The 21,418-nt window shown below is 40.7% G+C and overlaps 1 protein-coding gene across 7 annotated transcripts in view; it reads left to right on the plus strand.

Moving 5' to 3' along the window:
- Positions 1-18,066, plus strand: part of LOC105462011 (sodium/potassium-transporting ATPase subunit alpha) — a 67,235-nt gene extending 49,169 nt beyond the window's left edge. For 4 of the 7 annotated variants that reach the window (XM_011708552.1, XM_011708546.1, XM_011708558.1 and 1 more), the window contains exons 2-11: positions 1,137-1,217; positions 2,308-2,436; positions 2,710-4,110; positions 4,214-4,538; positions 4,975-5,211; positions 5,419-5,720; positions 11,866-11,960; positions 15,690-15,864; positions 16,137-16,369; positions 16,608-18,066. In XM_011708552.1, coding sequence (XP_011706854.1) covers positions 1,137-1,217; positions 2,308-2,436; positions 2,710-4,110; positions 4,214-4,538; positions 4,975-5,211; positions 5,419-5,720; positions 11,866-11,960; positions 15,690-15,864; positions 16,137-16,369; positions 16,608-16,728 — 3,099 coding nt within the window. In that variant the 3' untranslated portion in view covers positions 16,729-18,066. Of the gene's footprint in view, positions 1-1,136; positions 1,218-2,307; positions 2,437-2,709; positions 4,111-4,213; positions 4,539-4,974; positions 5,212-5,418; positions 5,721-6,736; positions 6,832-11,865; positions 11,961-15,689; positions 15,865-16,136; positions 16,370-16,607 lie in introns of all 7 variants that reach the window. The other 3 variants (XM_011708564.1, XM_011708571.1, XM_011708539.1) reach the window with 2 other exon arrangements.
- Positions 18,067-21,418: the final 3,352 nt, after the last annotated feature.

Genomic DNA, 21,418 nt, shown 5'->3' on the forward strand with positions numbered 1-21,418 from the left:
TGCTCTTCCGATCTACAATATAAATAGTAAGCAAATGTTAAGAAAATAATTATACTTACTATAATCGCAGTTGCATTTACTACATAAAAATATTCATTTTATTTATCTCATTCATATTTTGATACTTTACTATATTAATACTTGAAATTATTACAATTTATAGTAAAATTTTTTCATATTTGATAGGATTATACATATAAGGTTATTACATATATCACTAACATTATAAATAATAATAACTATAAAAATAGTGTTCCTAACCATAATTTTTTTGCCATGCAATTATAGTCACAAATACAAAATATTTTTCTCTCAGTGCTTTCTCCCTTGTTTATCCTATCGTTTTAAGTATAAAAAATTCCCGATTTGCAAAGAGGAAAAGTTTTAAGGTTTTGCGCCTATACGCGCCGACGTAGGTACTCGAGACGGGAGCATCGTGTCGCGTGGGCTCTCGTAATCGCGATTACGGGATACTATTGAGCATTGAGTATAGTGGACGGTGGCGAATGGTATCTCCATTGAACCGGCACACTACCGGAAGCGGTCGTTATCCGAACGCGGTCGTACCGAGGTCGCTCTTGAAAATCGGGCCTCTGTTCCGCGCACCGTGAACGTCTCTCTCACCAACGTCACGTGTCGAATACGCGCCGGCCACGTGTATCTCTCTCTTTCTCTCTCTCTTTCATGAGAAGGTCGCAATTACGCCTGGTACGACCGCGAGCACTGTGAGAAAACTGGTCCATTCGGATGACGGACGCTAAACCCGTGACGCCATCATCCGAATGGATGGCAATACTGTCAGTTTGTTTTCAAAGTGACATTTAAGATGTGGAACGGGTGATTTAACATAGGCACAGCTCACACGAGATCGACGCTTGATTCCTTAAAAAAAATAAAATGCATTTCTCTCGATTCTATATACACTGCGCGATTCTCTGAATGTTTTATTCGTGCGATCGTATACCTATGTATCTATATGGGAGAAACGTAAAACGGCGCTATCTTGACTCGCACGTCATTACTTTTAAATCATAATTTCGTTGTGTACACCTGTACGTTTATTTCGACTGTTTGTATTTTGTTGTATTACACCCGCATGATTTATTCATGATTTTTTTATCGCCCATTTTTTACAGCATGGCCGCTCAGACTCGTACAGGGTCGCCACATTACCCAACATTCGTGACGACAACAAAACCGCAGATGGGATGTACAAGGTATATTCAGGATGGGCTCTTTATGTCCGTATACGAATTCTATATAATTAACATATCTGGGATCTGGTGCGCTTTTTTGAACCAGCAGATGGAATAAACCGAACTCTTCTGTGTCTCTCTGTTTCTCTCGCTCTCTGTCCCTTTCTTCTATTTCTCTTTTTCTTAATTTCTCTTTTTTTCCCTCCATTTCTTATCGATAACAACGTCTAACGCTTCTCTTCTTAACTGTGCCTCGACAGGAATTTTCTTCAAGGAAATTTCCTTCGTTCTCGAACTATCTCACACTTTCGGATCTTCATCTCTTTCCGCTTTGGTATTAGCTTTGTAATCGTAATTATTATTTTAACGCATGACAAAAGGGAATTTTATTTATTCGCGGTTTAGGTTTCGATTGGGACAACGTTGTGATCGCATTTTAATGACTCGACGATTTTCGACAGTCGATATAGCAACATTTATATTCTCTTAAGAAAAGAAAGCTTCGTACACTTTATTCAATAACAATGTGTAAGATGAGATAATTAAGATTGCATTCGGATCTACATTAGAATGAAAGACAAGGAGTTTAAACTCAATTTTGAATGCTCGAGAAATAATCTACGTTATTTTGTACATAGTCGTGTCCGCACACTTGGAAACTTGGTTACTCATCAATTATTTTCGCTGACATCGCACGACTCCGAAACATTCCTATCATTCTAGTGCAATCCTATCTCATCTTACGAGATATCATTACGGCTCGGTTCACCTCGCCTCTCGGCGGTATTGTTGCAATCGATTTCTTCTGCTACAAAGGCTGTTCTCATTCGTCGCTGGGTTTTTCAATCTCTTTTCGGACTCTTGTAATTCGACGCGTTTCGATAATCTTCTCTACTTCTCTTTTTTATTTTATCAGTTATCAAGAATATCTCGTCGATTAACGTTTCGCAGTAACACAAATGTGTAATCGCTTCGGAGCTTTGTAATTGTAGCTGTATTATTATATTAAGGTTGTGTACACGGCGTGGATATTATATATGGTGAAGGTGTTATCAGAAAACGTCTTTCGATAACGTTGTTTAATCTTCTTTCTGTCTGTTTCCGTTAACAGTCGCGGCGGAAGAACCCAAAGGGGCGGCGGGGGGACAACCTAGATGACCTGAAGCAGGAGTTGGACATTGACTTCCACAAAATCTCACCCGAGGAACTATATCAAAGATTTCAGACGCACCCCGAAAACGTAAGTATAACATTGTGCGATAATCTCTTTTCGACATTGCGTATAGATGCATCATCGATCGGCATTAGCATGTTGAGCGTCGCATCTTGACGAAATAAAAATATTACAGCTGAGTTATAGCTTCTCTTCTGCAAAAGTAAAATAAAATGTATAAATGGAAATTAGTTGACGACGTTAAACGATGTTAAGATTGAGCTGATTGATGAAGGATCGACGAATGCAGGGAGAGAGAAAGAGAGAGACGTGTTAATAATATTTATATGAAATTTATAGGGCCTCAGCCACGCGAAAGCGAAGGAGAATCTGGAAAGAGACGGGCCGAATGCCCTGACGCCGCCGAAGCAGACTCCGGAATGGGTCAAGTTCTGCAAGAACCTGTTCGGCGGTTTCGCTCTCCTGCTGTGGATCGGCGCGATTCTCTGCTTCATCGCGTACTCGATCCAGGCCTCGACCAGCGAGGACCCGAATGACGACAATCTCTACCTGGGCATCGTCCTCGCGGCGGTCGTGATAGTCACGGGTATATTCTCGTACTATCAGGAGAGCAAGTCGAGTAAGATTATGGAGTCGTTCAAGAACATGGTGCCGCAATTCGCCACCGTAATCCGGGAAGGTGAGAAGCTCACCCTACGGGCGGAGGATCTCGTGTTGGGCGACGTCGTCGAGGTGAAATTCGGCGACCGGATACCGGCCGACGTCAGGATCATCGAGGCCCGTGGATTCAAGGTGGACAACAGCTCGCTAACGGGCGAGTCCGAACCGCAATCGAGGTCGCCCGAGTTCACGAACGAGAACCCACTCGAGACGAAGAACCTCGCGTTCTTCTCGACGAATGCGGTGGAAGGCACGGCGAAAGGCGTGGTGATCTGCTGCGGCGATCAGACGGTGATGGGAAGGATCGCAGGTCTCGCGTCCGGCTTGGATACCGGCGAGACGCCGATCGCTAAGGAGATTCATCACTTTATACACCTCATTACCGGTGTCGCTGTCTTCCTCGGCGTCACATTCTTTGTCATAGCCTTCATCCTGGGTTATCATTGGCTTGACGCCGTCATCTTCCTAATCGGTATTATCGTGGCGAACGTACCGGAGGGTCTCCTCGCTACTGTGACCGTGTGCCTCACTCTGACCGCCAAGCGAATGGCCTCGAAGAACTGCCTGGTGAAGAATCTCGAGGCTGTGGAAACCTTGGGCTCGACCTCGACCATCTGCTCGGACAAGACCGGAACCCTCACGCAAAATCGTATGACGGTGGCGCACATGTGGTTCGACAATCAGATTATCGATGCCGATACCACGGAAGATCAGTCGGGCTTGCAATACGACCGCACCAGTCCGGGATTCAAGGCGCTGGCGAAGATTGCGACCCTGTGCAATCGTGCCGAGTTCAAGCCAGGCCAAGAGGGCGAACCGATTCTCAAGCGAGAGGTTAACGGCGACGCCTCCGAGGCCGCGTTGCTCAAGTGCATGGAACTGGCATTGGGCGATGTTATGGGCATTAGGAAACGCAACAAGAAAGTCTGCGAGATTCCCTTCAACTCTACTAATAAATATCAGGTATCCATACACGAATCGGACGATCCCAACGATCCTAGACATCTCTTGGTGATGAAGGGTGCTCCCGAGAGGATTCTAGACAGGTGCTCGACCATATTTATCGGCGGCAAAGAGAAGGTATCTATAGATGAGAGAGGACACTTATCTAACGGACACTTGTCTATCTATCTACCTGTCTATACGTATCTTTTTTTAATTTTTAAACTCCTCGGCATCGTAGCTTCTCGATGAAGAGATGAAGGAGGCGTTCAATAACGCGTACCTGGAATTGGGCGGACTCGGCGAACGAGTGCTCGGCTTCTGTGATTACACACTGCCGTCCGACAAGTTCCCGGTTGGCTTCAAATTCAATGCCGACGATCTCAACTTCCCAGTCGACGGGCTCCGCTTCGTAGGCCTGATGTCTATGATTGATCCGCCTCGGGCCGCGGTGCCCGATGCGGTCGCCAAGTGCCGTTCCGCCGGCATCAAGGTCATCATGGTTACCGGTGACCATCCGATCACTGCCAAAGCCATTGCCAAATCCGTCGGCATCATCTCTGAAGGTACACATTCGAGATTAGATATCACCGCGCCGCGCGGTATCTCCGAAGCCTTATTCGCGCCGATCTCGATTATGATATACTTTTATGAGTTTAATCTCTTAATGAGACGTAATTTCAGGTAATCAAGTCGCGCTTAAGATTTACAACGATCTCATTTATTCGCGGAATTTAGGGTGGTTTTATTGAAGATTAATGCCACGTTCGCGTTGGAAAAAATTAAAAATGATATACTTGATATAAGTGACATGTTTATCCTTTTGATAATTAGTAATCTCCACGTATATTTTAATCAACAACGCGTGGAATAATTATTCGCTTTTAATATTTAATTATATACTGATAATTGTATTGTTCTCATTTTTCTAAAAAAAAAAAAAAAAAGAATTTTTGTTATATTTATTTTAATCTTATTAATATTATTATTACTTTCTTTTAGGTAACGAAACCATTGAAGACATTGCGCAACGGTTAAATATCCCGGTATCCGAAGTAAATCCTCGCGAGGCTAAAGCCGCAGTCATTCACGGAACAGAACTCAGGGAACTGAACTCCGACCAATTGGACGAGATTCTCAGGTACCACACCGAAATTGTGTTCGCCCGTACCTCGCCTCAGCAGAAGCTCATCATCGTTGAAGGCTGCCAGCGAATGGGCGCAATTGTTGCTGTAACTGGTAAGTTACCTGACGGAAAATTAACGTCACTTTTTACCTATCAGCTTTTTTACTGCTAGAAGAAATTGTTCAGAAGTTACAATCCTTGAATTACTTTGATCGGATTGAAAACTAATTCACATTTTTTCACACAAGAATTATATTAATTATGCTATAATAATTATCTATGACTGAATGACATGAGCATAAACGTTTGATTTATTTTAGGCGATGGTGTGAACGACTCGCCTGCTCTGAAAAAAGCTGACATTGGTGTCGCTATGGGCATTGCTGGTTCGGACGTCTCCAAGCAAGCAGCTGACATGATTTTACTCGATGACAACTTCGCTTCGATCGTAACAGGCGTGGAAGAGGGTCGTTTGATCTTCGACAACCTAAAGAAGTCCATCGCCTACACCTTGACCTCGAACATACCCGAAATCTCGCCTTTCTTGGCATTTATCCTCTGCGATATCCCTTTGCCGCTGGGCACCGTCACCATTCTTTGCATCGATTTAGGAACTGACATGGTGAGTCATGAAATACTAGTCATGAAAACGATGACTCGAGTCGAGTAACAATATTTGGAAGAGATGTTCACACACATACACACACACATCTCACTCTTTAAAGCTCTTCCAAAGTTGCTACTCGATTTTTCCTTCTTATTAGCTAATCGAATTATTTCAGCACTCGCGTTCGCCATCATGATATTAATAGCTTATACAGTCACAAAGCTACAACTGTTTCTTAAAGATATTGGCAACCTTTGACGTCTTATATTATTGATAGGTACCAGTGTGATATGTTTGGAATACTAAACCTGATACCCGTCGACTGTATATTGTGTAAACCAACAGTTCTTCGAAAATTCGTTCGACGATACTCTTCTTTTTTTTATAGATTTTAGCGATGCATTCGAACCAGTCAAGGCGGTGGTCAGGAACCTGTGCTCATCGATTAATCTCTTGAATATTTTTATTTCTTTTTAGATTAATTGCGCTGATGGAGCTTGAGTAAAATAAAAAAAAAAAGAAACGAAAGCATAATTTAGATAAATTATTTTACAGGAATTTAAAATTAAAACAATGAACAAAGTACGAAAAAATATGAAACGATAAATTTGAGTAGGTATAGAGATGTCTATCGCAACGAGAGATGTTTGTAGTTTAACGTTTCTTTCCAGGAAATTTTATCTCTGCGAGATAGCTGCTTACTGTTTATCCAGAAAATTTCCACCGCACAAATTTCCTGCGAACTTCCTCGATTCCTTCCAAAATCAGTTTCTTAATCAATTTAGTTTCTTTATTTTTCAGTTGATTATCTTTTGTTTATTCTCTATGCTTCATTGTGCATAAGAATGCTGTCGATTCGATTATAATCTTCGTTTGATTTCTTTTATATCAGATTGTATAGAGAGATTAGTAGCTTAATTTTTAAGTAAGATAAACGACACGACAGCATTCTTACTTCAGCATCATTCGAAGACATTCTCGTTATTTAATTGTTGGCGTTATTACTGAGCTCTTTGATAATGTGACGTCAGGTACCCGCCATCTCGCTAGCCTACGAGGAGGCGGAGAGCGATATTATGAAGCGACAGCCACGAAACCCCTTCACTGACAAGCTAGTTAATGAAAGGTAACACATCAATGAATATTGACAAGCTACATCAGAATTTCTATAATTCGAAAGAGTCATCGGTGATGATACACTGTATTTTCGAAGCCTTTTTCCCCGATTGATGAGACGAGTTCAGAGACGTGTTTATCGAAATATTTCGATAAAACTACTTGCTAACTTGGTTAAAGCGAATTTATCAAGTAATTATTTATAAGTATGTTTTTTTTTAAATCGGGTAAAGCTTCGGAAATTCAATTACACGGCGATCGCTCTCTCACTCTATTGGCTACACATTTCGTCTTTCTATTGACGACTTTAGTAGTTAGTGCGTTCTATCTTCTATTATACGGAGTGTAAAGTTCGATGCGGGAAGGCGACATGCATATATTGGTACTACATGCCTCTTTCTTACTCGTCGTCGTTTGACATCCATGTACGACAGGGATTGCGAACTGGGTAACAACAATTCGCGGGCAAATTGATTCCTCGTATAAAATAAAGGACTTTTCTCTTCCTTCTTTTTCGATTTATATACGCCAGATTAACACATAAATTTTATCAGACAATATTGCACTCTTCAACTTGTTCATGAGTATTGTTTTTGTAAATATTCTAAACAGAGTATAGAAGTTTGCTCTTTTTCTTTCCCTTCTTAAAATTATTATTTCAATTGCAACATACTTCGGCCATTGTTGCTAATTTGCATTTGACAAAATTCACGCGATGTAGGGATTAATTTGCCAAGCCTGTCGCTCGAGTTGTTGAATTGGACACGCTAGGACAAAATGTGGATAAGGTAATAACGGGATATGGTACACGCAGACGCAACGCTCCAAGGTGTTTGGTCGCTGGGAAACACGCGAGCTTTATTTTCAGTCTGTTTTTTCTTCTCTCTATTCGTATCCTATACTCGCTCTAACGATAAGCTGGATTGAATTTCGTTAAGCGACGCTTGCTCGTCCATGATTCATCTCGTCGACCTTCTTAGAATAATAAAAAATAATCCGTCATTATTATTTTATTTAAAATAATAATTTGTGTCGTTGAAGAAAATGGGTCAAACGATGATCGTGACATTAAACCGCTGTTTTGTCTTAATCGTATGAAAAAGGTGAGGTCTTGCAATTTATGTTTTAATTAATATATGTACCTTCCCTTTTTTTCCGTTTGACCACGGAAAGCGAGACGATTTAATTGCGAGACGAGCAATCGTGTATTTTTTCCTTTCGACGAATTTTTTCCTTCCTTTTATATCGACGGTCACAGGCGCTTCCATCACGACAACCCTCGGTCATATTAGTGTTGTTTCGTTACACGAAGGTAAGCCAATCGCACTGTAAAGCCTCTCTCTCTCTCTCTCTCTCTCTCTCTCTTTACATCTAACTCTTTATTAGTATCTCTAGTTTTATTCTCCTTGAACTCAATTTTCCCATCATTTTATAATTCCTCGCTCCGGTCGTCCAGTCTGTCCTGGTCTGTCACTGGCTTGAGGTGTATATGGGTTGCTGAAACGTCCACGGGACATATAGATACAAGCGTCGTTGTGAAGAACTCGCATGATCGTTCCCTTCAGCATTTTACTTATCTCGCCTTTTTTTTCCTACTTGAAAACGTCTTTATTTATGTTATCGCCATCCCCTGTCCCATCTTTCTTTTCGTCCCCTGTCTTCTTTCGCGTGCGTACGTGCACGCGGTTTTATATATAAATTTATATCTCTCTTTCTCTTCAGCTACATACGCTCTGTATCTCTATATTCTTTTTGCCATACCATCCTTCATTCGCCGTATCGCGTATCCTGTCGCTGTAAGTTTCTGAGTCTCTCCCTCTCTAAATTGTGATACAAGTATCAAGGAATGCAAGGAAATTTGTATATTGTGTTGTGAATATTATGTGGTGTTTATTCATAAATGTGCAACTTATACTTTGCAAATCCGCTCCGCGTCGGTATATTTACTACGAAGATTCGTACGACGATATAGAGATTGAACGATAAGAAAGTTTCGCACGTTCCGAAAGCCCGAAATGTTCTCATAGAGTAAACGGTAGTGTGCCTCTCTCTCTCTCTCTATTTCTCTTTTTTCCGTAGAGTAGAATAGCATTACGATAGAATAGAATTGTCATCCGTATACGTCGGTTTTATGCATATATGAAAATATGAACGTGATTTCTTTTAATCTCTCTTATCCTTTTTTTCACTCTTTTTTCTCTATTTCTATCTCTCTATTTACCTCCATTACTCCTGGCTGCCTTTTTTACTTCGTGCCAGGTTTTATCGTTGCTGCGCCTCGCTCAGAAAAACGAAATTCTTTTCAACTTGGAATTGGTTCACTTATTTTATGGCTTTAGAGAAAAATCCATCCGATAGTCCAACCACGGTGTACGTATGAATGAACAAGAACATAAGTGTTGCGTGCCGGACAAATTAACAGAACCGTAAACTTGGTTAAATTATAAGATTTTTATCGAGAGATTTATTTATTTTTTTATTTTTTTATTCTTTCTGTCTAATCGTGTAGATACACAAATTGATTTTAATAATTTTATGCAGCAAATGAAGCTGTACGTTCACAATTATACACTAAATTGTGATTGAATCGATAGATGCAGAATAGCCATAGGTTTGCCGCCTGATTTCTACACCTGTGTGACGCGCATTGCATATCTTTCTCAGTTTCTTCTCTTTCTCTTTTCGCATCGGCAATTCCTTTCTCTTTTCTATCGAATTAGAATTTACCGGATTTTTCGTAGAAAATTAAGCATCTGCATCAAGCGATTCATTTTCTTCCTCTTTCATCGTCGGTTGAGCAACGATTGTTCTTAGTCATTTCGTAATTCAATGACAAGCAAGTTTCGTCGACGCAATCGCTTAGGGAAGGCAGGAACGAAGTTTTCGTTTTGGATGCATTGCAAAACGCATATCGGTTATGGAAATTAACAAATGTTACGCATTAGTCGACGAAACTTAAGTCCTAACCAGCTAGTTGAATTCTAATCTTTCACGTACATATATCGCACACTCCTGGAAGAACGTTACCGCAAATAGGCAATTAAATTTTTACAAAAAGAAAAACGAATGTATGTGATACGCAATTTTATAGGATAGCTCAAACAGCATGTCACTTTTCGCTTAAGTTAGATAAAAAAGATTTCATGACTTATGTAGTAGCATTTTTTGTAATTGCAAAGGTGAGCGACTTGAAAAAATTGAACTTGTTCCTTGTTTGAGTTACGGCAATCTTCTTGCAGGAGTAGTATATATTATGTATATAGATATATATATATTTATATATATATATATATCAGTATATATTTACATTAATCTTTGATGCTCAGTAATTATTACCATTATTATTCTTGTCCTCGTCTACTAGTCTTATTATCATTATTATTATTATTACAACCACAAACCAGCATCGTTACTTATAGTTACTGAATTTTTATTGTCATTACTATTTTATCTACTATATCACAGCTGCCGCTGCTACTACTTCTCTATATATTACTACTATTACTATACTTACTATTTACTATACTGTTCGTTACTTGCCACCATATATATCACCGCCAAAAGAGAAAGACACTTTTGTACATTTTTGAGCGTCATGAACTTTTCTTGCAGTTTTTTATTCTTTACAGTCCTCTCACGTTTTATTCTGTAATGCGCTGCCTACTGCCGCTGCCTTCTACCCACTCTGCGACTGGCAACTTTCTAATGGGTGCTGAAACAACTGATATACTTTTGCAAAAAAAAAGAAACATTCGCTAAACGGGAGCAGAATCCATATGTATTATGTTAATTGGAAGTGGGAAATTACCGTGGTAGCCCCCTTGTGCACAAGCGTAATTTTGTTTTTTGAAGAAAAAAAAAACAATTGTTCGATGACTCGTTAACTTGGTGGCGACATTTTTTGGCGACAATGTGCCGCACCCCGTGCAAATGAAAATGATTACGTGCATCAGGGGGTTACGCCGCGATATTAACGAAAACAGTGCTTGAGATCGTACTTGAAGTGCACGAAAGAGAGGGGATCTCTTTCACCTGGGTTCTCAGAAGTGCTCGATGACATCCATTTATCTTGCTTACCATTATATTCGCTCCTTTAGATTTGTAGGCCTCGATGATGCTAGCCTTGAAAAAAATCTTTTACAATTTCAATTTGAATTTAAATTTGAGTATGTCTAGTGAATTTTGTAGTAGTTTCATAACAAAACTATTTGGATCATTGTAATGCTTTCTTAAATCCCTGTACGTGTGTATATATATGTATATATATATATACATATATATAGTATATAGATAGTATATATGTGATTCATCGAGTATCGCTGAAGATGATAATTCAATCGGAGACGATTGTACTGCGAAAGCTGATGGTAACGATTGGAGATTCGCAGCGTGAAAATGTCGAAAGTGGAAAAAGGATGGAAGGTCCGCGTGTGCAATTCCAATCCTGACCTTTTTTCACTTGCTTAAGATATATAGCACATCGATCTCTTTTCCCTGGGCCGTACCTGGGCCGTCTGTCTAAACGCAGCGCCTAAATCCAATGCACAAATACACCCGCCAGTATTCGCTACCTATTCAGGTCCTCTTCTGGCTACACTTGGACCACAGTTTTACGCTACAATTTTCTAACGCATTTTTAACGGCACTATTTTCTAACGCAATTATACGCAATGGTTTCATTCCTAAGACAGGCTGCGTTTAAGATGGAACTGGTCGCTGCGGTTGAGCTTTACTCGAGCACCTTGAAAGATCGACTTTTCTGGCGTTTCGAAAGAATCGCATGTGAAAAACGCGAATATCTCGTCGCCTATATATATTACATATACATATAATGTGATGGACGCTGAACTGTCTTGTGCGATCTCCAAATCTCTCTGTCTCTTTCGCTCGCACTGCGCATACATACATACATACATACACACGTTATCGAGAGTGTGTGTGTGCATAAAGTACCAATAATGGTATAATATCTCTTGCATATATAACTTCTTTGTAATGCGGTGAGGGGTAGTTAGCGCACTTTCTAATCAGTGGTGGATGGCAGGTGCCGGCCATCTCGCTAGCCTACGAGGCACCGGAGTCGGACATTATGAAACGGCAGCCACGCGATCCTTACAGAGACAATCTAGTCAACCGAAGGTGGGTCTTCCAATTACCCACCTAATTGAAAGAAACCAACAGAAACCATATTGCACTTACGTCCGTACCATGTCAACTCACATAACACACTTTTCTTACCGTTATCTCACTATTGTCTACTCTAGTTTTTCACATACACGTAAACACACAACTAGCACACCCGCCAGGGCCGTCAGACGTGATTGATCCTTTGCTTGGCAAGTAGAAAGTACCTACACGGAAGTAACAACCGGAAAATTCGATTCCCAGCATGCGCGAATATTGCCTGATGTTACTAACAATTCGGGATAGATTAGAAGCGATAGATTAGCTTAGTATGTCCAACAAAGGGTTAATCGAGATTATAACTACTGATAGCGAGATAAACAATGGTTGTTACATAGTGATATCGCGTGTTAACGGAGAATAAAATGCGTTTTTCGATGAATAGCGTACGTAATGCCGTGTGTTTTCGATAATTAATTGACCGCTCTGACGATAGTAGATCTCACACACATACACACACATACACATACACACACGCACACACGTGCGTACACACATTACATATGAATGTGCTTGTGAACCGAGTTAGAAGTAACCATGCCAGCCATTCTAGAATTGTCTACGCGTGCCGCGTTCTATATATTCACCTGCATGATGCAGTTAATAACTGCGTCCTGGGACGGCTATTGTGCGATTCTAACTTGGATCGCAATGTGTACACACGACACTTAATACACAACAGCACGTAACAGAGTGTTTACTGGCTTTGGCGATGAATCGTCATGATACCATTGTCTTCTTCGTGAAGACTTTTATTTTTATTAACGTAACGTCACACGCGCTTGTTAGCTGCAGCAGGGAATCGGTCAGAGGATAAATTTATTACGTCTCCCCAAGTTTTTAAAGTTTTTAAAGTTTTTTTTTTTTTTGAGATATTATCATTGGGAGATAAAACGAAATGGTAGAAATCCTAATTTTTCTTCTTCTAAACATTTTGATTGCAAGTGGACACGTACTCGGTAGACACTCTGCGTTAGCAAAACAAACGACATCCGACTTGAAAAATTTAGTTGACTAGCATAGAGCACAAGCAAGTTTTACCTTATAGAGAACAGTTTTCAGATGTTGAGAATGCCGAATGCTTTTTTTAGACCTAAAATCCGATCGACGACTAATACTGCGATCGTTCAGCTTCAACTTTATACTGTGTTACTTTTTTTCTAATCGTTGCACTAGATGTATGCGCGCAAATCGCGGACGAAAACACCGGGAATTTTATCAGTATTGCTGTCAACAATTGATTATACGTCTATTATATTGTAGATGTTATTCAAAATCCAGGAGAAATTGTACATTCAAAAAGATCGAAAAAATTTGATCCGTGCTGACAGCATCGCTTCTTAATCTACCGATTATCCGATTCAATGGATCTACATTTGTTTCTGGAGATTTTATTTGATAAAATCAGATGGAATACGTAAAATTTTATTTTATAATATAAAGAGAATTTAAACAAAATTTTTTTTATGAGAAACAGAAATTTTAGTTTCGTAATATTTTCTTACATCAATACGTTCCGCAAATGCCTGATGTATGTACATACACATTCGTTTTATAGAAAGTTCTCCAGAAGATAACAGAGACAAATTTCCAAAGACAAATGCAGGTGTAATGGATTTCCACGGTAAACAGAGGATTAAACATCGTCGGAAAAAACATTCACCGAAAAAAAAAAAAAAAAAATGGTGAACTCGAGCTACCGACGAGGAGTTTTCCGCGGAGTGCACGTTTCGCCTCGAATGTTTTCTTTTTCGCTATCTTTAATCTATCTAATCTCTCACTTATCTTATACTTCTCATTGACGTTAGAGAGCACAAGCCCATTTACAAGAGTCGCCCGCGCCGAGAGCAACAGCTTTTGGAGAACGACTCGACATGCACGGCTTGGGCGGCCTCTTTCTCTACCACGTGAACAGCGTGATCCGTTGCGCGGCAATCGCAACATTTGCAATTGCCGGCTTGTGCCGCTTTATCGCCGGCTTATCTCCCGACGAATTGCCTCGACGTCGGGAATTTTAATTGTATTGCCCGAGCTACTTGACCTTATTTTTTTCTTTACATTTGCGCGATGCCATTGGCACGCTTGCTGTATACGAAACACTATTAACAAACTCTTTTACATCTTCCACTGACTGGACCTGACAAGTCAGCCGTCGGCTTAATGGTGGCCGTGACTAATCCAACTATGACTGTAATCTGTCGCAATCGCATGCGACTCGTTTCCTGAGCTTAACTCTGCGCACAGATATCTCGCTGCACGTTTTTTTTTTTTTTTACACTAATTGCTTTGATGATATAGCCACGTTGATTGATTGTACGCAATCCGATTAGACTTGTAAACAAGTTTAATACGACAATAGTTAGTTGCAGTTAAGAAGAAAACGCGGAAGTTACAGTTTGTGTGTAACCATACCAATAATCTGACTTGTAGCTGTTAATTGAAAATTATCGATTATCTTTGTGTAGATTATTATTATAATTGCACTTGTGGTTTAGAGAAGCAAGAAACGTTTGTTTCGATCTCTTTAATCTTGTCGCAACTCATAATTTATTTACTTATTATCGTGTCACAATTAATATTATTAAATTATATGACGCGCAATGACATATATATTTCAGTTGGTTCACTAATAAGATTGTTAATGTTGCATAATTATTTGCGGCATTGCGTTGATGAGTAACGGTAGATTGTAGATTTTTTTCTAGTCAGATCGTTGTGTAGAATCGCATTCGAAGCGAGAGTAGAGATTAAGTCCGTCATTTGTAAGATCCTTCTTAAATGGGACATAAAACAAAATCACATTTAAAGTCTTATCTATATCATGGACTTGATCTATCCTTTTGCTTCGACATTTTCGATTACGATGTAAGATACTTGTGCCAATCAGTAGATCACTTTATTACAATTTTAACTCACAAGTTAGTCCGAAAGCGTGCGTGGGATAAGCTTTGGGGTAGTGCAAAGCTATTAGCGAGAAAGAATTAACGGGAAATGAGCAGCTTCGATGTTAACCGTGTGCAGCTTGCCATCGTGAAAATTGGCGAGCGATAGCGCTGTGTCTACTCTCGTCTGTCTGTCTGTCTATCTATCTGTCTGTCTGTCTGTCTGTCTGCTCTGTGTGGCATGCCTCTCTGTCAAGAATCGATCGTTAACAGTCTACCTATTGGTAAGTAATCTGCATTTTGCCCCTAACCGGTGACTATGGCTTCCCCGTAACTTTAACACGGACTATTAGACTAGTAGAAATAACATCAAAGTCGGACGATTGATGTGACCGAAGATTTCCTAGATTTCGAAGAATCTGAAATGTGCCGATTCTTTTTTGCTATTGAGAATCATTTGTGAAAAGTAGAATTTTCTTCAATGAGATTTGCCATTCGAAAATGCCTCTTTTTTTTTACTAAAAGATTCAGTTCTACGTTCACTCTTTCAAGAATTTCACGAAATCACGTTTTTAAACTAAATTTAATTTAAAGCTCTCTTCTTTAAAAATTTCGAAATTTTACATCGATATACAGAAATCTTGTTATCGTTATACGAGAATTGGTTTTGGAGCGTAAAATGTTGTTTTTAATGCGGTGAATTGATTATAGAACAAAAAGCCGGATTCTTCGAAAACTAACATCGAGTTGTGTTTTCAATTGTATAGGGACAAAATTCTTTAACGCATCTATTTGTATTTAGGCTTATTTCGATGGCGTACGGTCAAATCGGTATGATTCAAGCCGCGGCCGGCTTCTTCGTCTACTTCGTCATCATGGCTGAGAATGGATTCCTGCCTATGTATTTGTTTGGTATCCGGAAACAATGGGACTCCAAGGCTATCAATGATCTTACCGACAGCTACGGCCAGGAATGGGTAAATATACGATAGATATATTGAATATCTCGGAGATCTAATCAATCAAATATTAGAGAGAGAAAAAATTAAAATAAACGAAAACTGATATTTTATTCCCAGCAAAAACTTAATTTATAGAAAAAACTAATTTATATTGGATATGAATTACGAATTTCTCGACTGAGCACATTAGTAGAGAAACACACACACACACACACACACACACACACGCACGTGTATTACTCTAATATATATGGACTAATTAATGCAAATTTGTTTTTCTTATACAGACCTATAGAGATCGCAAAACGTTGGAGTTCACCTGTCACACAGCTTTCTTCGTGTCGATTGTAATTGTGCAATGGGCTGATCTGATTGTTTGCAAAACGCGCCGCAACTCGATTATTCATCAGGGAATGAGAAACTGGGCTCTGAACTTTGGTCTCGTGTTCGAGACCGCCCTCGCTGCGTTCCTAAGTTACACACCCGGTATGGATAAGGGTCTTCGTATGTTCCCACTCAAGTACGTATTTCTCACGTCTCTTGCTGTCTTCGATGTGTAACAAAGCAAATTTATATCGTAATATTTAAGACTAAATAAATGTGTATATTTAGTCAAACATTCAGCATATAGCTTTAAAGATTGCAATGGCAAATATTATATAGCCATTGTATTACAATTAATTTCAAAGTGGCATTTTTTTATAATGCGATATGAAAAAAAAAATAGCATGTGATTTACATGTGACGTTGCATTGCAGATTCGTATGGTGGCTGCCAGCTTTGCCGTTCATGTTTGCTATCTTCATCTACGACGAAACGAGACGATTCTACCTCCGCCGAAATCCAGGCGGCTGGCTTGAGCAAGAAACTTACTATTAGACGCAAAAAAGGATTAAATCATACGCATGCAGAACGCGCGCGCAAGAGAATGAGTGAACGGACGAAAGAATGAGAGCGAGAGTTAGAGCGAAAGTGAGAGAGAAAGAGAGAGAGAGAGAGAGAGAGAAAGAAAGAGAGAGAGCGCAAGAGAACGAGAGAAAGAGAGAGAGAGAGAGAGAAAGAATGAAAGAGACCGAGAATGCATACTCATACCTGAGAGAAATACACTTGAAAAAAAAAAAAGAAAGAAAACTAAAGTAAATCACTCATGTTGAACAGATGTAACACATTTCACAAGAGATGTGCTATCGAGTCTGTCCAAGTCACGTGTCAAGAGAGCAACGGGTGAACAACAAAGGACGCGCCAATAGTTTGCGCTGGCTCTCACACGACAAAAGAGACGCGAGATTATTGTATACAGACACGGAGAGGACTAGTGCTATATATATATATATTATATATAGGGTACAGCGCGAGGTACAAAAAGCACGCTCGTCGTTCTTGGCTTCGCTGCCAAAATTGCTTGCACGCGCGTGTCGTTTCGCCGTCGAAAATTGACCCGAGTGTTCGAGAGTTCGTCCATGAGAAGGAGGCAAGTTTCGAGGGGAATTCCACCATTAATTACTATCACGCAAATATACGATGCCGATCGGGAAGCCGCAGCGGTTCTCGCTCCGCGTCCAGACTATAACAACACGACTACGGGGCTTTCCGGGTGACGAATGGGACGCTGCCGTTGTCAAATCTGGCTGGGATATAACTCTGCGAGCGTCGCTCGAAGATGGAACGAAGGAACGAGAGAATGAAGTAGAAAAAAAAAATCGCTGAGTTGACGGCGCTGCAGTGCGACTGAGATGCACACGAGTGTTAGGCCTAAAGAATCGTGATACGACGCGACGAAACGTAGAAAGGTAACAAAAAAATAAAAATAAAAATAAAAAACAGCAACGAGACCGGAAATCCGAAACGGCAGCGAAAATGGACATACTCGAGAGAGAGAGAGAGAGAAAGAGAGAGAGGAGCGTTTACGCGCGATAGAGAATCACGGAATCAACGCGCGTCCTTATGTATGTCGAATGCGATTTACTACATTCACGCGACTTCTTACTATTAGTGGCGTATTAATATTAGACATCTTTGCGTTACTAAGAAACTTCGTAATAGGCTTTCATTGATCGTCGATCAATGCGCGCAAAATATCGGTACGCTAAGATCGGCGCACACACATACGTACACACACACACATACACAACACGTCCTCCATTGACAAGAACTTTATCTGGAAGACGGAAGATGAAAGACTCACTGAAAAATGAATCGGATCAGAGATCGTCGCGAGAGAGCAAAAACAAAAAAGTGCTCAATGTAACAGGAGACTCGTTAAAAAAGTTCTTAGAAGTTTCGCGTGAAACTACTTCGTACGAAAATTAATTGTTAATTGTAAACGAAGGACCCGATACGACAGATATCGGGTATGGTCTATAGTCATACGTCATGATAAAATAACTAAAATAAAAAGGGAAGAGAGAGAGGGAGAGAAAGAGAGAAAGAGAGAGAGAGAGAGAGAGAGAGAGGAAGAGTTATGATATATAATTAAATGAAATAAAAAATAATAAAATATAATTAAATAAAACAGCATTCTCACAGTATTTATTATTATTAATAAACTACATACGTTCGGTTTCGAATCTTAATCCGCATAGCTATCAGGAAAAAAAAAAAGAAAACGGCGAAAAACGTATCGCGTAGTTTCAGTAGTTACAATTTTTAGCGTGAGGTTAATATCACACTAACACACGCGACACACACACACACTTGGGAGGCAGAAACGGAAGAAAGGTGCGTGCTGAGGATTGGTTCTAACGGAGTGCGGGATGGTTCATCTCATCGAGCTCGAGCAGCAGGAGGAGGACAAGAGATAACGGGTGAAAAAATACAGTGGGGACAGTATATAATTAAATAAATATCAATTGAATCACTATATACCGATTGACAAAGACGGACTAATAAAGCGATACGTTATTTATAATTGCGCGTGCGGATAGTACAGCGAATAGAGGTCGTGGTCCGGTTGCCAGCAAACCGCGGCAAGGAAAGAAGGAAAATCCGCCGCGTGTCATCCGAGAAAATAAATAAATTATGAAATGTTGCCGATTAACGCGCGTGTGTAGAGGAGTGATGAGAGAGAGAGAGAGGGAGGGGGAGAGAAAGAGAGCGTTAATGTTCAATAAGGATAAGATAGCGAACGCCGAGAGTACCGTGGATACTTTGTATTAACGATGCAATGTGCAAGATGTGTGAAAAGAAAGAAACGGGCCGCGCGCGGGACAGAAGAAATGAAAAAGAAAAAAAAAAACAGAAACGTTCTTACTTAGATAAAAGCTAAATGAAGAATAATAAGAATTCCTTCTCTTAGTTTTTCATAGATTTAAAACGCCAGAGCGGGACAGCTCGCTAATAAATCATTAACACCCCCCCCCCTTCACAACGCGGAACGCCCTGTGTAGCAGCGAATTCGCGATCTCTGTCAGCCAGTGTCGGCGAGCGCGCGCTGTCCGTGTTTTACATGAGGTATGCGTGTGCGTGTGTGTGCGTTGTGCATTGTGTATTATGTATTGTGCGTGTAATGTCGAAACAACACACAACCGTGACTTAAAATGCCTGCCACGCGACTTTTTTTTCCCGGGCCAGGACGATCCGAGATTTCTCATTGATCCTCAATCTCGCAACCGAACACACACACGAATATACACACGTCCTCCCCGCTCGTCTCCCTCGGGAGTTTTTTTTTTTTTTTTCTCCAGTCGTTGCCCGCGTTTGCTCCGAACGCGATCGCGCGCTGCTCATTGGCGAGAAGAATAATCCGCGAGAGGAATAGGAATGTCTGAACGCGAGCAGAATTTCCTTTAACGGTATATCCGAGCGTGTATAATCGTGCTTGAGGAGATCGCACTCGTTTGTCGTTGAAAAGAGCCGTGAAATGTGATTACAATTAAAGGATACACTCGTAGCGATCGGACGTGGCAATCACTCCATTTTTTTTTGCAAATCAATAATCACTGTTCGTTGTTCGTTGCGGCGTCGTGTTAAGGCATGCTTGGTATATATACATATATATATATATATATATATTAAAATAGCGATTGTATTTCTTTGCGAAGAGAATGGAGCGATGTGGCGGTTATATTGTTACGAAAGATATACGTTATGATAAAAACCGCGAGGAAATCGCGCGTTCTCGCGGTCGAGTGTTAAGATTGTGGCGTTTTACGCGAACGCGGGTCGAGATAAGGCGCGGAGATATGCGACTCTCGGTCGGCGGTCTATAGGCCCCTAAAACTACCCTAAGTGTTCAATAAATCGAGGTTTTCGCTCGAGGTGTCCCCTGTGTGCGCGCGCGCGCGCGTATAAAACGCGACGAGACGTTTCTTCCTTCGCCGCGGTACCCATTCGTCGGTGCCGTCGCTTCGGGTCTCGCTACGAGTGAAACACACGACGATACGAAAAGGAGGGAGCGAACCGCGTCACGCGCGGTTCCCTCGAGCTCTCGCGACTTTTCTCTGTTACGTGCGCGGGAGGTCGCGCGAACCGTGCAGTTGTCCTGGATCGTTCGTCAGCTGGCCGATCAGCTGAGAACGATTTAAAAGACAGTCTTTGAGAGAGATATCGTCTAAAGGGAATGTCGCGTCGTGTGATATATATATATATATATACATATATATACATATATATATACAGGGTGTCTCATAATAGTATCACCGTTCATGGGTAGGTAGAACGGACTAAACTGAATCGAAAAGTCCTCTACCATTTTGCAAAATTCGCAATCGTTAACAAGATATTAATTTTTGAAGATCGGTAAATAAACTTAATATCTCGTTAATAAATGCGAATTTTACAAAATAGTAGAGGACTTTTTTGTTCAGTTTAATCTACTTATCTTGTCACGCACTTGCATTCAGCGGTGGGCCGGATGAATACGCGTTTATTCGTCAATCTTCAAAAATTAATGTCTCGTTTACGATTGCGAATTTTGCAAAATGGTAGAGGACTTTTCGATTCAGTTTAGTCCGTTCAACCTACCTATGAACGGTGATACACCTATTATGAGACACCCTGTATATATATTAGCAGGATGAGAATGGCGAAGCGGCATTTTTTCTCTCGAGTCGAGTCACGGGTGCGAGGAGGAGGGGGAGGAAAGGCATCGCGGATAAAAGCAGCACGAGGAATCCGTATATGTCGGGAGCTGGAATTGGCGATCCGTTTCACACAACTGTCCCGACTTGTCGTCGAAATCAAATTAAATGACACCGTGTGTATCGCGCGAGGTCTGTGCGATTCGAACGTTATACTCACAGCCATATACGGCGTTTCGCAGATCGATCTCGACGCCGATATCCCGATTAACTATCAATTCTCCTTCTCTGTCTGTTTTATATAGATGGAATTGTAATTTAGAGAGGAAAAGACACGCGCGCAGCGAATAGCCGAAACTAGAATTCGGAGTAGAGCTCGATTTTACCTCTTGTCTGTAGATCGATCGCTTCTGTCACAACGAAAATGCGGAAATTCAAGATGTTTCGTGCGCGATTGTTATTTTTTAACGGTGAATCACCGTTTCTCCAGTATGGATGTGCGTGAGAAAATACGGATTGGAGAGAGAGAGAGAGAGAGGAGGAGGGGGGGG

This window comes from Wasmannia auropunctata, unplaced genomic scaffold, assembly GCF_000956235.1.
Source record: "Wasmannia auropunctata unplaced genomic scaffold, wasmannia.A_1.0 LD336099.1, whole genome shotgun sequence".
NCBI lineage: Eukaryota > Metazoa > Arthropoda > Insecta > Hymenoptera > Formicidae > Wasmannia > Wasmannia auropunctata.